This window comes from Helianthus annuus, chromosome 13 (assembly GCF_002127325.2).
Source record: "Helianthus annuus cultivar XRQ/B chromosome 13, HanXRQr2.0-SUNRISE, whole genome shotgun sequence".
In the NCBI taxonomy this organism is placed as follows: Eukaryota; Viridiplantae; Streptophyta; class Magnoliopsida; order Asterales; family Asteraceae; genus Helianthus; species Helianthus annuus.
This window is the reverse complement of record NC_035445.2, coordinates 167,554,452-167,569,705: the sequence shown is the minus strand read 5'-3', so window position 1 is coordinate 167,569,705 and position 15,254 is coordinate 167,554,452. Positions and strand designations below refer to the sequence as shown.

Here is a 15,254-nt window from a genome sequence, read left to right as displayed (position 1 = left end):
AAAAAGAGTAGAAAAATAAAAGAAACCGAATGGCAAAACCCGATTATTCCTTGCTCTCCAAGCTTCTTGCTTCAACCCAACGATTCCGTGACTCAAAACCTTGCCAAAGAAATTCCAATAATTCATCCACATGATCGAACGATATCCGATGTCGCGTATGCTCTCCTCTTCCTCCCTTCCTCAAAAAGTTGCAATTTAATATATACTCTTTTTTTTTGTCTGTGTTGCCGTCCTCAACTGTCTCGATACCCCTAACTGTGTTCCAGAGATCTACTTAACAGGGGGAGGGGAGGGGAGAGGAGGGAAAATGGTGTTCCAGAGATCCACTTAACAGGGGAGGGGAGGGAAAATGGAGGGTTTTTTTTCCTGAAAATAGTCTTTCCGTTAAATGGTGTTGTATTTGATATCTAAAACACTGTCGATGACATGGGCTTAATTCATCCAATTGTTAAACAACAAATGGGCTAGCTCACGTGGTCATTCAAACGGCCCAATCGCAAGAATTTGAAGCAATGGCATGAATGAAATTATGGGTGGTCAACACAATAAATTCGGTCAACATGTCTACGAATCTCAATAGCAAAACAACTTATTCTTTCTTTTTATTTTGTCATGACATGGAATGAATTAGTTTCAACTTCCAGCCATTTGGCATTAGTAGTCCCCCAACTTTGATAAACTATTTTTAAATAGCTTTCAACCTTTGCACTTTAATCCTTTGACTTTATAAAATAGAGGTAAGTGGCCTCGACCCAATCACGAAAAATGGCTGCAATTTTTATTTGGTCACTAGCGCCACCACTCTACTCAACTGGTTGGTTATTTTCATATTATTCGTTTTCATTCCATTCGCACTAGTACCTAGCAAAACACAAAACAATATAATATAATACTAAAACTAAATAAAACAAATAAAAACTATACAATAATCATACATTTTACACGGGACAAATATGTATATTTTACCCTACATCAATTACCATTCTTCAATATTCTAAGAAGCATTTATTAAGTTGTTATTTTTGTAACATTCTTGTTGATCTGGATTTATAAAGCATTGAGTTTGACCACAATACTCTTGTCTTTTAAAAATTGCAGTTAAAGAAAGAAGATTTTCTATTAAGATTTCTGGAGAGATGTAGAGCCGGCCTTGAGAATTTGTGTACCATGTTCTAGCTCAAAAAAGCGTGCTCTTAGGCCTTAATGAAATTGGGTAGTAGGCTCACTAAAGGTCTACACTTAACGCCAATGAGCTAATAACTAATCTAAACCATAAAAATACTTTTGTAAGTGGGCCTATGTTGGTGTTTGTATGGGTATACCCTGTTAATGTATTTTTTTACATATACATATCGTTTTTTTTTAAATAGCGTGCCCTTTGAAATATCAGGCTCTGACCGGTGGTCCTCCCCACCCATCTCAAGGCCGCCCATGGAGAGATGTAATGCAAATTCAGTTTATCTGCAGCCCGATTTTGACGTTTATTTATATCCCCAAATTTAGTTATTTTTATTGATTTTGTTTCCATTTCGTTCCCAACATTCACCATAAGCAATGTTGAGAGTTTGCCACATGAAGAATTTCATTCTTCTCGTATTCATAATTTTTACGTGCTATTTCTCATTCTCATGTATAGTGAAAAAAGAGTTAATTAGTGTTTTCGTCCCTGTGGTTTGTCAAAGATCACTATTTCAGTCCATTAGTTTAAAAATTGGGATTTCAGTCCCTGTGTTTCACTTTCGTAACCATTTCAATCCATTTATTCAGTTAGTACAGAGACTGAAATAGTTACGAGGTGGACTGAAATGGTTAGGAAAGTGAAACCACAGGGACTGAAACCATAATTTTTAAACCAATGGACTGAAATAGTGATTTTTGACAAACCACAGGGACGAAAACAGTAATTAACTCGTAAAAAAAACACCAAACTATACTTCATTTAGCCTTATAGTAACAACTTTCCTATTAATTTCACTCTATTACAAAATTCATATATTTTTATAAAATTAAAAGTTTGTATATAAGTTTTTTTTTAAAGAAGTGGATTAACCCAACTTAATTATCCCTTACTTTATTTTTATTTTAATGACTCTATTATCAAGTAATATAAAGTTGGGCTTCCGTTACTAGTTTAAGATATCAAATGACCTTTTATAAATGTTACAAGTAAAATTAAGTTGGGCTTGCGTGAGTTGTTTAAGAAGGTGGGCTGGCCCAATTAACTTAATCAACAATAGCAGCTGATGTGACTTGTGAATCATTTATCTTCGAATTGCTTTCATTCACCATCACAACACACTTCTTCTGGCGACCACCGCAAATAATACTTCCAACGACATCAAAACGGCGTTGGAGAAGAATATTATTATTCATATACCACCGAGAGAGACGAACTTGTAATTACAGTTTCCATTCACTTCTCCACCGGAGTTTCACTTCAAACTCTGATTTTCATCGGTTCAATGTAAGTTCGCTTTAACCTAATGTCATTCTGTATTTTAAGTGTATTTAACCAGCCGTCTCCGTCAGTTTTTACACACTATTGTTCGTCCTTGTCTATAGTCAAATTACCCAACTACACTTCATTTGGCATTAGCGTAACAACCACTTTTTACTTTTATAAACTCAAAAGTTCCTATGTCAGTTTTAGCAACAAAGTGGATTAACCCAACTTAATTAACAATTATCCCTACTTAATTGTCATTGAAATTGTGTTGAATCTTAACTGACAAATATTAGTGACCGATCATCAAACATAACCTAATGGTGTGAGACTTAAGAAGTTTATATACTTTGTATAATAGTGGAAAGTTCAAATGATTAAGAAAAAGGGGTGGCCACGAGGGTTTGGACTTTAGAGACTGCATAGGTTAATTACCTCTTTTAATTAATTAAATATGATTAAGTTTTAATAATTAATGATTGTTATATTAAAATAAGCAATTGATTTGCATGGTTATTAAACTTAATTGTTCATTTTTTTTTATTACAAACCACCTTTTCGGGCCAGTTTGAAACCAATTACAAAGAAACCAGTTTTTAATTAGCTTCCTAGGCTCTAGTAATATTAAGTTGGGCTTAAGTGACTTTGTTTAACAAGTTGGACTTGGCCCAACCTAATCATTAATGGCCTATTATGCGACTTATTAAACCAGTTAATCTTCTTCCCGCTTTGGAGATGAACGGAGTTCACTTCCGGCCATTGTGTCGTCGTCGCCGATTCATCCCGGGTATTGATTTGTGTCATTATACTAGTTGGCCAGTCCTAGAGCTGATGCTACCCCTAAATTACACAAACCCAACTCTGTTTATCATCTTCTTTTTCGTCATCTTTTCATGAAATCTCTTCCTCTCTCATGGGTGTCGGTTTCACGGATTGGTGGAGAAATAGCAGGTGTTGATTGAAACTAAATAGGTAGGGTTATGATTCACTGAAAGATTGGGAGGTTTGTGATGAGAATGAGAGGATGAAATTAGGGTTTAGAGAGTACAAGAGAAAGCATCCACACACGCATCCTGTAAGTATCACCCCAATTTTATGAATTCCAATTGCGTTTATATGCTTGATTTCTGATTTAGATACATCTGGGTTTATGCGTTTGTTGATAAATGGAGTTTCGATTAGTAATTTACTATTTTTTGTGCCCTGATTATTATGATACTCTGTTTGCACTGTTCGATTTGAAGCTCAATTGATGGGTTTGATTTGCTGATTAGTACTTCAAATTTTATGAATTTTAATTGCATTTATGTGTTTGAATTCTGATTTTGATTGAATTGGGTTTATGGGTTTGCCGGAAGTTGGACATTGGTTACATGGGAACCCACAATTTTAAGGTTTCTTGTTCATGATTTTCATGGATTCAATGTAACGCCAGTGTGTAGAGGTGACCTAATTTGATGTTGTTGTGGTCCCATCTGATTATTATATTAAACGAACATTTCAAATTTAGTGACGTTATATGACTGGGTTGTTAAATTACTCTTCATTCTTATGCTGTCAGTTTACTGTTTCGTTGTTTCTGATGTTCTATCAAACTCTGCATTCATCACCTTCAATTTCTAATAAGGCTGAAAGGTGGGTTAGAACATGATTTGGGTGTGTAGGATTCTTGAACTCTGTTATGCATTTTGATCTAGCTCATTGTATCCATGAGCGGGCCCACCTTATCAAGACTGTGTCACATGATACTTGTACTTTTTATGTGTTATAGATGTATGTACATGACGTTGGAGTGACACCGTATATTTTCAGGCAACAACACCTACATTCAATAACAGTAAACTTGAATCACCGGAAGCTTGTAGGCTTTACGTCACAAACTTGATGCACAGTTACTTCTTTCGAATTTTCCCAAGTTTTTGAAGAAGCTGATAACTCTATGAAGGTGATTATTAGCACTTGTTTTGTTCTGAAGCAAACATATCTCATGCATTCACATTTTGTAAGAATGTCATGATTACCTGGCCATGCAAGATGTTTATGCCTAGAGATTAGCATAGCAGCACTCTGGACATGTCTAATTTACTCTCTTATATTCACAGGTTATATCGTCCCCCGTTGATGCAGTGACAGATACATATGGAACCAGTGGCGGAGCCACACTTTGAACAACGGTGTCGTCCGACACCATTGAATTTTGTGTAGCAAATACAACGTATAATAGGAAAAATTCGAGCGACACCATTGTTTTTTTACGGGCGACACCATTTTCTTTTTACAAATGACACCATTGTTTTGTTTTCTTCTAAAAGAATTACATAATAAACAAATTTATATTTCAAAAATTAAGCACAGTTACTTGAATTTAATTAGTATACTGTAAATCATTAAAGGTCCATGCTTAATTTTTATTTTTTTTAATCCAATAAGCATTATCGCCACATGTCTAATTGATTTTGTTTCAATTGTTTAACCTAACAAGATGTTTGATGATCATATGCGTGCACTTGTTTGTTATAATGAAAAAGAGGGGTTTTTTTTTTTTTTTTTTGCAAGTTGCCATTGAAAACATTATGAATCGTTTTCAAAACATGAAAATGTGTATAGAGCAACTATTAAATGCATTTTTTATATTTTTTAAATGACTTCGTAATTTTATTATGTGTTTTTATTCAATGACATTGTACTTTTACTATAATATTTGCTTTTATTATGTGATTTGACCCGTTTAGATCCGAATCGATCCAAAAAGTTCGACTCCGGGTTACTATAAATAGGTGTATCCATAAAAAAAGACACCACAGGAAAAAATTTCTGGCTCCGCCACTGTATGGAACATTTCTACCTGATGGAACAGCTTTACAGTTTCAGCAGATTCTGAGCTTAAGTGTTTTAAAGGTGCCAAAATGGGTTGGTTGGACGGGTTGAAATTTGAATAACAGGTCAAAGTGAGTTAACTTTGTACTGGTCAAACATGTCGTGTACTGGGTTGACCCAAAAATACTTTATGTCAAAACATTTGAAATATGTTTATAAACCATTAGTGTTCTTTTCAAGTCTCAAACCTGATTACAAAAACTATATTAGTTGGATAGACAACTTCTGACCCGTTCCAGCCATTTGACCTTTTCGAAAATAAAACGTAGCCCCAGTCTACATGTTCTTAAGTAGTGCATTGGTATTGTCATATCTACCTTAACCCATCAAATTCTAGTCTTGGTTTGTTCCCAGCAATTTTTTTTATTAAAAGATTCTCATGTCAATCATACCATTTTGCATGATCCAGGATTCCCGAATCACCTCTTGTGACACAAGCAGTCCAGGTGGTGACGGCAATGGTCCCGCATCCCAAAGCCAGTACACCAAAGAAGATGTTCTTACCAGAGCCTAGAAAAGACGCAATATCTTCATGCAGCTTTAAATGAATAGTTCCAATGGTATGCAATCTCAGATATCGCAATCTCTCATACTTTGTCTTAACCGGACCTTTGACTAATCAACATGGTTACTTAGGCTAAAGGTTGTGGTCATGACCATCATGACCCTCCACATAGGCGTCATGTCACTCACCTCTAATTAGAGAGGGCAATCTTGACCCAAAGCCTTCCAAATGGGTCAATTTGGGTTGCTTTTAAAATTATATGGGTTGATTTGGGTAAGATATTTTAATTAATTGGGTCATAATGGGTCACTTGAAATTCCATCTTGTTATTTTCGGGTCAAAACGGGTCGACAACATTAAAGAAATGGGTCGATGTGGGTTAGTGTCTTAAAGAAACGGGTCGGTTCGGGTCGGGTTTCGGATCGCAACAGGTTTTGGGCCGACACGAGTTTCCGCACGAGACGAGTTTCGTACTGTTTCGACGCGAACCGTTTCGACGCGAACCGTTTCGACACGAACCGTTTCGACGCGTACCGTTTCGACCCGTACCGTTTCAACCAGTACCGTTTCGACACGAACCGTTTCGACCCGTACCGTTTCGAATCGAACCGTTTTGACGGGAACCGGTTCGACAAGTACCGTTTCGAATCGAACCATTTCGACCCGTACCGTTTCAACCAGTACCGTTTCGACGCAAACCGTTTCGACGCGAACCGTTTTGACACGAACCGTTTCGACGCGAACCGTTTCGACGCGTACCGTTTCGACCGGTACCGTTTCGACCATTACCGTTTCGAACCGAACTGTTTCGCGATGAATCGGTTTTCTACGATGAAATATTAGCTTGTTTGTCACGAACTTGTTCGTATAATTGCTTCGCGAGCTTCTCGCATATGAGTGAAAGGAGTGAAACATGTCTACAGAACACGTGCCCATACCCATACCCAGAAGTTAACACGAAAAGCCAAAAAAAAGTCAAGCCAGAGATGGTTGGTGTTAAAAATTACTGTTCAAATATCACTATGTAAAACTTACTATTCAAAACTCACTGCCCTAAACATTATCGTGCAAAAGTTACTGTTCAAAACCTTGTTATACAATCTCTCTTTTTTTTTAAAAAAAAGCATTTTTTTTAACAAAACTGACCCGACCCGACCCGAAACCCATTCTGACCCGGACCCGTTTCAACCCGAACCCGTTCCGACCCGAACCCGTTACAACCCGAACCAAAACAACCCTTTTTTTAACTGACCCGTTTTGACCCGAACCCGTTCTGACCCGAACCCGTTTTGACCCATGACCCAACCCGACCCGACCCGACCCGTTTGCCAGGTCTACCTCTAATCCATCATCTAAAACCACTACCCTATGGGTGTAGTCATGACCTAAACCACTATCCCCTTTATTATACTAATATATTTTTGTCTCAAAGCTATCAAATGGAGGGTGTCTCTCATGGAGCATAGACCGAACAAGTTACTATTGGACTGGTTTAGTCACCATTCGACCTGGTCTCTTTTGATTTAAGTGCATTTAACCAGTGTCACCGTTGGTTTTTACACACTATTTTTCACCCTCTTCTATAGTCAAATTACCAAAGTACACTTTGTTTGGAGTAACAACCACTTTTTACTTTTATAAACTCAAAAGTTTATATGTAAGTTCTAACAACAAAGTCGATTAACCCAACTTAATTAACAATTATCCCTACTTTATTATCATAAGATGATATATCATGAAGTGAAATCGTGTTGAATTTTAACAGTTTAGGTCGACAAATATCATTAGTGACCGATCATCAAATATAACCTGATAATGCGAGACTAAAAAAAGTTCATATATTTTGTATGATAATATTAAAATAGATAAATATATTATGTATATGTATAAAAAAAGAATAGTAAAAGAGTACTAACTTTTTAAAATTACACCTATAGTCCTCAACTTTTTCAATTTCGTTTCCGGATAGTCCCTAGCGTGGATGGGGGTTAGTTTTTTCAGTTAAGTTGATGTGAAATGACCAAAATACCCTTATTATTATAAACCCCAAAAGACATCTTCTTCACCTGCAATTCACTCAGCCACCAGTGCCACAACCACATTCATATACGCTGTGTAATCATATACGTTTCATCTTCTTCATTCATCTTCCCCCGAATCGACATCTTCTTACTTACTTGCATCAACAACATCATCACCACATTCATTGTAGCAAATAGAATTCATCTCTTAATTTTGTAACTGAATTCATCCATAATTTCCTCAAACATTGATAGATAGATCTCCAATCGTCCGGCACTCTGCCGAACGGTAGTCCTGGAGCTATCGGGTACGATGGGTCGCCGGCGGCCTCGTTGTACAAGTACCCGCACGACCGACACTCGTAAATTCCGGTGTTTAGGTCTGCGAATTTCTCCTCTAACCTGTGTTTATCGAAGTCGTCGGTTTCAGCTACGGGTTCTGATGCCGGTGGTATGTCTGACATCAGTAGATTTTGCGGCGATTTGGAGCTTTGGATGTTTGTGTAAGGGGGAAAAGGTGAGGAGGGGTTTGAAAGGGAAGGTGAAATGAGGTTTTGATTTGAGAGAATGGGATTGAGAGGGCTGATTCAGGCGAAATGTCACCGATGCTGCCGAAGCCATTTTTGTTTTTAATATTATTATTTTTAATACAATAAAAATAACCATATGTTACAATTAATTTATAAAAATTTCAGTTGGGTTGGGTTGGGTTGTGAATGTGTATTCAAAATTGACTTGGGTTGTGTATACGGAAGAAAGAAAAATTAGTTTTTTTTTTTATTAAAGATTGGATTAGGTTTAATGTGGATAATAATGTTAGTTTGGGCTTAATTGACTTATATAACAAGCTGGACTTGACCCAACTTGACCAGCAATCTCCAATGTGACTTAAATCAGTTCCATTTTCCAAGGGCGGAGGTGAAGAATATTAGTTGAGACGCGCGTGTAATACTTGTACGAAAGTGAAGAATATTAGTCGAGACTGACGTGTAATACTTGTAATTACAGTTTCCGTTCACTTCACCACCACCACTCTCACTTCAACTCTGATTATCATCGATTTAATGTAAGTTCGCTTAACCTAACTTTTTAATTAAATGTCATTATGTTTTTTATTCTTCAAGTGTCACTGGTTTTGCTTTATGATTTTAGTTATTTATGATGACAATTCAATGAGTATGTGAATCGCGTAAGAATTTAATTTAATATTTAATATAAATACTATACTAAAATATTCATTAAAAAAACGATGACCATAAATACAACCACAATACACGGGAAAGCATGTTCATGTAAAGTAACCGTTGGCAACTTGACATTAATTTAATCCATTAAATATTATTAAAAGTAATAATCAAGACAGTGTCATGTGGCTTACAGCTATACTTTACAAAAGAAATGTTAAAAAATGTTCATCAAGCAAGAACATCTATAAAATCACTATAAGCAGGAATAAAGTAGAAGGAATCAAAGCAAATATTCAAGTATCACACTTTGATCCGTAGCGGAATAAGTGATCAGGGCGTGATTAGTTGATCCAAAGCTTATAACTTGCTATTACTTTAAATAATAATTAATTCATATTGAATGTTCCACAAAACAGATAATCCAAATAAAACAATTTAATATATGAGACATATAACAACTAAACTACATTATCCGTGTTTCTTGTTAACTAAGGCTCATCCTATGTCCAAATCTTCTCTTCATGTCTGTTCACATGTATCACGTGTAAAAGTAGTTATTGAGTCAACAAAGGCCGGTGAGTAAACCTCATTGTTATTAGGAAAATAATATATCTAATTTGTGTATTGAGAAAATGTGCATTAACCAATGTAAGTAAATATGTTACAGGTCCGTGTATCACACGGATTGAATAAAGCTTTCTTGTTCATATATTCGTAAAATCGTATAGATTAAACATTCATACTTTCTTCATGTTTATATGATATTTCTTTTGACATAAACAAAAAAAGACGCTATATTAAATAATATATTTAAAAAGAACTATTTTAATGTTTTTCTTTGTATTATTTTTACTTTTAATCTTTTTATTTGTTTAAAAAAGAACCATCAAATTAGGGGTGCTAAACGGGTCGGGTTCGTGGGTTCAACCCGACCCGAACCTGAAAATTTTAGATGAACCCGTACCCGACCCGAAAATCTTGTCATATATATGAACTCAAACACGACCCGAATATTAGCGGGTTGACCCGAACACAACACGTTCAACCCGAATTTTCAAAAAAAAAAACACAAATGTATATTTTGCTTTTTAATTATAAAACTTTATGTCAGTCTCTCTTTTTAAGTTATAATTATGCATACAATACACAACCAAATTAATTTATGTTATATAACATATTATAAAAAATAATAAAACATGATATAAATGGGTTAAATGGGTCAACCTGCGTGGGTTGACCCGAACCCGACCCATTTAGCTAAACGGGTTCAACCTGAAACTAACTTGACCCATTTAGACTAAAACTAAACCCGCGAATTTCGTGTTAGGTTCGTGTTGTGTTTTCGGGTTGTGTTTGAAATTCACAACCCTACATCAAAGACAGTATGTGAAAAATGTAAACTGATAAATAAACAAAGAAAAAAAAGATAAAAAAATAGTTGTTTTTTTGAACGGTTAATTTCATACTCTAAAGCGAATCTTATTAGGAAGATTTTAACAATATTTTTCATAATAAAAAAATAGTTGGTTTAGATTAAAGCTAGATGGATTATGAACAAAATGGGCTCGCCTTTGTTGTCAAAACACTAAAGCGAATCTTATTAGGAAGATTTTAACATTTTTCATAATAAAAAAAAACAAATGTGGTTGAATCCATATATATTTGATTGTTTAATCTGGGAACACATGTGATCCATCAAATATTAAGTAAATAAATACACAAGTGGTTTTTTTTTAATCACTACCTACTCCCTCTTGAGTAAATAAACAAGTGGTTTTTTTTAATGACTACCAGCCAGAAGATGCACAATAAGAATAAAAAAAAATAAAAGTTTGACCAAAAAATTTGCAGAATTCACTATAAACAACAGTTTCAATCGTTGTTTGATCTGTGCACTCATCATTTCATTCAGATCCCTATTACACACACACACACACAGCTCCCAGTTTAAGTAATCACTATAAACCATGGCTGAAACTCTTGCAAATGAACTCCTCAAAGTTCTTGTTAAGAAGATGACCGATGAAGCCTTCAAGCGTGTTGCTCGTGCTCATGGCATTTACAACGAGCTCAAGGAGTTGAAGAAGACACTCTCCAGGATCCAAGATCTGCTTCAGGATGCCTCTCAGAAGGAGGTTACCCATAAATCTGTCAAAGAATGGCTGAATGCTCTCCAACATTTGGCTTACGATATCGATGACGTACTCGACGATTTGGCTACTGAAGACATGCATCGTGAGCTCACCTTGCAGGAGCCTGCAGCATCCACCAGCAAGGTAAGAAAGCTCATCTCATCATGCTGCACAAAGTTCTCACTAAGTCATAGGCTGTCTCCCAAGTTAGATAGTATTAACAGAGAGTTAGAAAATCTAGAAAAACGAAAAACGGATCTAGGTTTGCTTAAGATTGATGAAAAGCCAAAGTATACTAGTAGAAGATACGAAACCTCTTTGCCAGATGGGTCTAGTGTTATTGGAAGAGAAGTTGAGAAAGAGAAATTGCTGAAGAAGTTGTTAGGGGATGATGGGTCATCTAAGGAAAATTTTAGCATTGTACCCATAGTTGGTATGGGTGGGGTAGGAAAAACCACTCTGGCTAGAATTTTGTATAACCATACTAAGGTGCAGAGTCACTTTGAACTCCACGTATGGATTTGTGTTTCTGATGATTTTGATGTCTTTAAGATAAGCAAAACCATGTTTCAAGATGTTTCTAATGAGAACAAGAATTTTGAAAATTTAAATCAGCTTCATATGGCTCTTACAAATCAGCTTAAAAACAAACGATTTCTACTAGTACTCGATGATGTGTGGCATGAAAACGAAAACGATTGGGAAAACCTAGTGCGCCCATTTCATTCATGTGCCCCTGGAAGTAGGATAATCATGACAACTCGTAAGGAGGAACTGCTCAAAAACCTACATTTTGGTCATCTAGACTCCCTTAAGAGTTTGTCACATGAAGATGCTCTATCTTTATTTGCTCTACATGCTTTAGGCGTAGAGAACTTCAATTCACACACAACACTTAAACCACATGGTGAAGGCATTGTGAAAAAGTGTGTTGGTTTGCCTTTGGCTTTGAAGGCAATTGGAAGGCTATTGGGGACGAGAACAAATGTAGAAGACTGGGAAGACGTGTTGAACAGTGAGATATGGAATTTGGAAAATAGTGATAAGATTGTTCCAGCTCTCAGGCTTAGCTACCACGATCTTTCTGCAGATTTGAAGCAGTTGTTTGCGTACTGCTCCTTGTTCCCAAAGGATTATTTGTTTGACAAGGAAGAGTTGGTATTATTGTGGATGGCGGAAGGGTTTTTGAGCCCATCAAATGCAACTAAGTCACCGGAACGCTTGGGCCATGAATATTTTGAAATATTGTTATCAAGGTCATTTTTTCAACATGCACCTAATGATGAATCACTGTTTATCATGCATGATCTGATGAATGACTTGGCCATGCTTGTTGCCGGAGAACTTTTTTTAAGGTTTGACAACCATATGAAGATAGGCACCGAAGACTTGGCAAACTATCGCCATATGTCATTTTCTCGCGAGAAGTATGTAGGTTACCATAAGTTTAAGGCATTCAAAGGAGCCAAAAGCTTGAGAACATTTTTAGCAGTATCTCTCTGTGTGGATCCACGTTGGAACTACTTTTTCTTATCTAATAAGATTCTGGTTGACTTACTTCCTAGCTTAACATTATTAAGGGTTCTTTCTTTGAGTCATTATCAAATAACTGAGGTACCAGAGTTCATCAATAGTTTGAAGCACTTGAGGTATCTTAATTTATCTAAAACTATGATAAAAGAGTTACCAGAGAGTGTTAGCAATCTTTATAATTTACAGACATTGATTGTTTTTGGTTGCGAAAGATTGGCTAAGTTGCCTGAAAGCTTCTTAAAGCTTAAACGGTTACGGCATTTTGACATAAGGAATACTCCGTTATTGGTGAAGCTGCCATTCGGGATTGGTGAGTTGGAAAGCCTACAAACTCTCACCAAAATGATCATTGAAGAAGGTGTTGGCTTTGCAATAAATGAGCTCAAGGGATTAACAAATCTCCACGGGGAAGTTTCCATCGAGGGATTGCACAAAGTGCAAAGCGCAAAGCATGCACGGGAGGCGAACTTATCTCTAAAAAAGATTACTGGATTAGAGCTGCAATGGGTTGATGTGTTTGATGGCTCACGAATGGATACACTTGAAGAGGAAGTTCTCAATGAGCTGAAACCTAATAGTGATACGTTGAAAACACTTTCAGTCGTGTCATATGGGGGAACACAAATTTCAAATTGGGCTGGTGATCGCTCTTTTCATGAGTTGGTTGATGTGTCAATACGTGGTTGTAAAAAATGCACATCTCTACCCCCATTTGGGTTGCTCCCATCACTGAAGAGGTTGCAGATTCAAGGCATGGATGAGGTTAAAATCATAGGTTTGGAGTTAACCGGAAATGATGTTAACGCCTTCCGTTCGCTTGAAGTTCTAACATTTGAAGATATGTCTGGATGGGAGGGGTGGTCAACTAAAAATGAGGGTTCAGCAGCAGTGTTTACGTGCCTTAAAGAGCTTTATGTAAAGAATTGTCCACAATTGATTGATGTCTCACTTCAAGCACTGCCTTCACTCAAGGTTCTTGAAATTGAGGAATGTGCTGATGGTGTGTTGAGAAGTCTGGTTCAGGTAGCTTCTTCAGTCACTAAGTTGAGAATAAGTTATGTATCAGGGCTTACATATGAGGTGTGGAGAGGAGTTATAAGGTATCTTAAGGAAGTTGAAGTATTAAGTATCAGGGGATGTAATGAAATAGAATACTTGTGGGAATCAGAAACAGAGGCAAGTAAGCTTCTTGTGAGATTAAAGGAATTGAGTTTAGGGGGATGTTCAGGTTTGGTAAGTTTAGAAGAGAAAGAGGAGGATGACAATTTTGGGAGCAGCACCGGCCTGTTATCTCTTAGAAGTTTGTATGTAAGGTATTGTAGTAGCATAAAGCGTTTATGCTGTCCAAATAGCATCGAGAGTTTGGATATTGAAGAATGTTCAGTTATTAAAGATGTCTACCTCCCAAAAGGAGGAGGGAATAAGCTCAAGTCACTTCGTATAAGCTATTGTGATAAACTTGAGGGAAAAATCAACAACACAAGCATGCCAATGCTTGAAACCCTAGATATTGATAAATGGGAAAATCTAAGATCAATCAGTGAATTGAGTAACTCCACTCACCTCACCAGCCTGGATATAAAGCGATGCCCACATATCGTGTCACTTCCAGAGCTTCAGCTATCAAACCTCACCAGTTTGTCAATTTGGACATGTGAAAGTCTGGAGTCATTACCTGAACTATCAAATCTCACCTTTTTGTCAATTAGTGATTGTAAACGTCTGGTGTCATTACCTGAGCTAAAGAATCTCGCCTTGTTAAAAGATCTGAAAATCAGATGGTGTCCAGGTATTGATGTTTCCATTCATGGTGGGCGTTGGCCTCCCAAATTGTGCTCACTTACACTAGAAGGGTTGAAGAAGAAGCCCATATCAGAGTGGGGGGATCTGAATTTTCCAACTTCCCTTGTTGACCTAACGTTAGGGGATGAACCCAATGTGAGGAACTTTAGTCAGTTGTCCCACCTTTTCCCTTCTTCTCTTACAAAGTTGACAATAGTCGAATTTGATAAACTGGAATCAGTTTCAACGGGACTCCAACACCTCACATCCCTTCAACATCTTGAAATTTGGAATTGCCCAAAGGTGAACGATCTACCAGAGACGCTGTTACCTTCACTTTTGAGTTTGACTATATATTATTGCCCAAAATTGAAAGAAAGGTGTGAAGGAAGAGGCTCCCAATACTGGCCACTCATCTCTCATATCCCCTGCATCGACATGGACGGCAGGTACTTGTTTTATTCATAAAATTCTTGCAGATACAGATCTTAATATTGTTATTGATATTTTCTACACTTAGTAAATTTCTATTTTGTTTACAATATATGATTGACATCTAGTTGACTTTCGGTTGACTTCCGAGGGGGCTGAGTTATATGTTGAAATCAGTTTTCACTGTTTATCGTAACTCAAAGGGTTAAGTGGATGGAAGTGGATGTTTACACAACTGAATATCTATTTTTTTACAACATTTTGATTGAAATCATGTCTTACTCTGATGTTTTCTTTTCTTAATTCAAATTTATTTCAATTAGACATGAACTTATTATTTAT

The 15,254-nt window shown here is 36.6% G+C and overlaps 1 protein-coding gene and 1 long non-coding RNA gene across 2 annotated transcripts; both read left to right on the top strand.

Moving 5' to 3' along the window:
* Positions 1-3,065: 3,065 nt before the first annotated feature.
* On the top strand, positions 3,066-4,812 carry LOC110900319. The gene is made up of 3 exons (XR_002570909.2): positions 3,066-3,518; positions 4,256-4,388; positions 4,546-4,812. It is a non-coding gene; the product is annotated as an uncharacterized LOC110900319 (long non-coding RNA).
* Positions 4,813-5,724: 912 nt separating this feature from the next.
* LOC110902339 (putative disease resistance RPP13-like protein 1) lies at positions 5,725-14,948 on the top strand. The gene is made up of 2 exons (XM_022149027.2): positions 5,725-5,880; positions 8,758-14,948. The coding sequence occupies exon 2, from the start codon at positions 11,001-11,003 to the stop codon at positions 14,946-14,948; it is 3,948 nt and encodes a 1,315-aa protein (XP_022004719.1). The 5' UTR covers positions 5,725-5,880; positions 8,758-11,000.
* Positions 14,949-15,254: the final 306 nt, after the last annotated feature.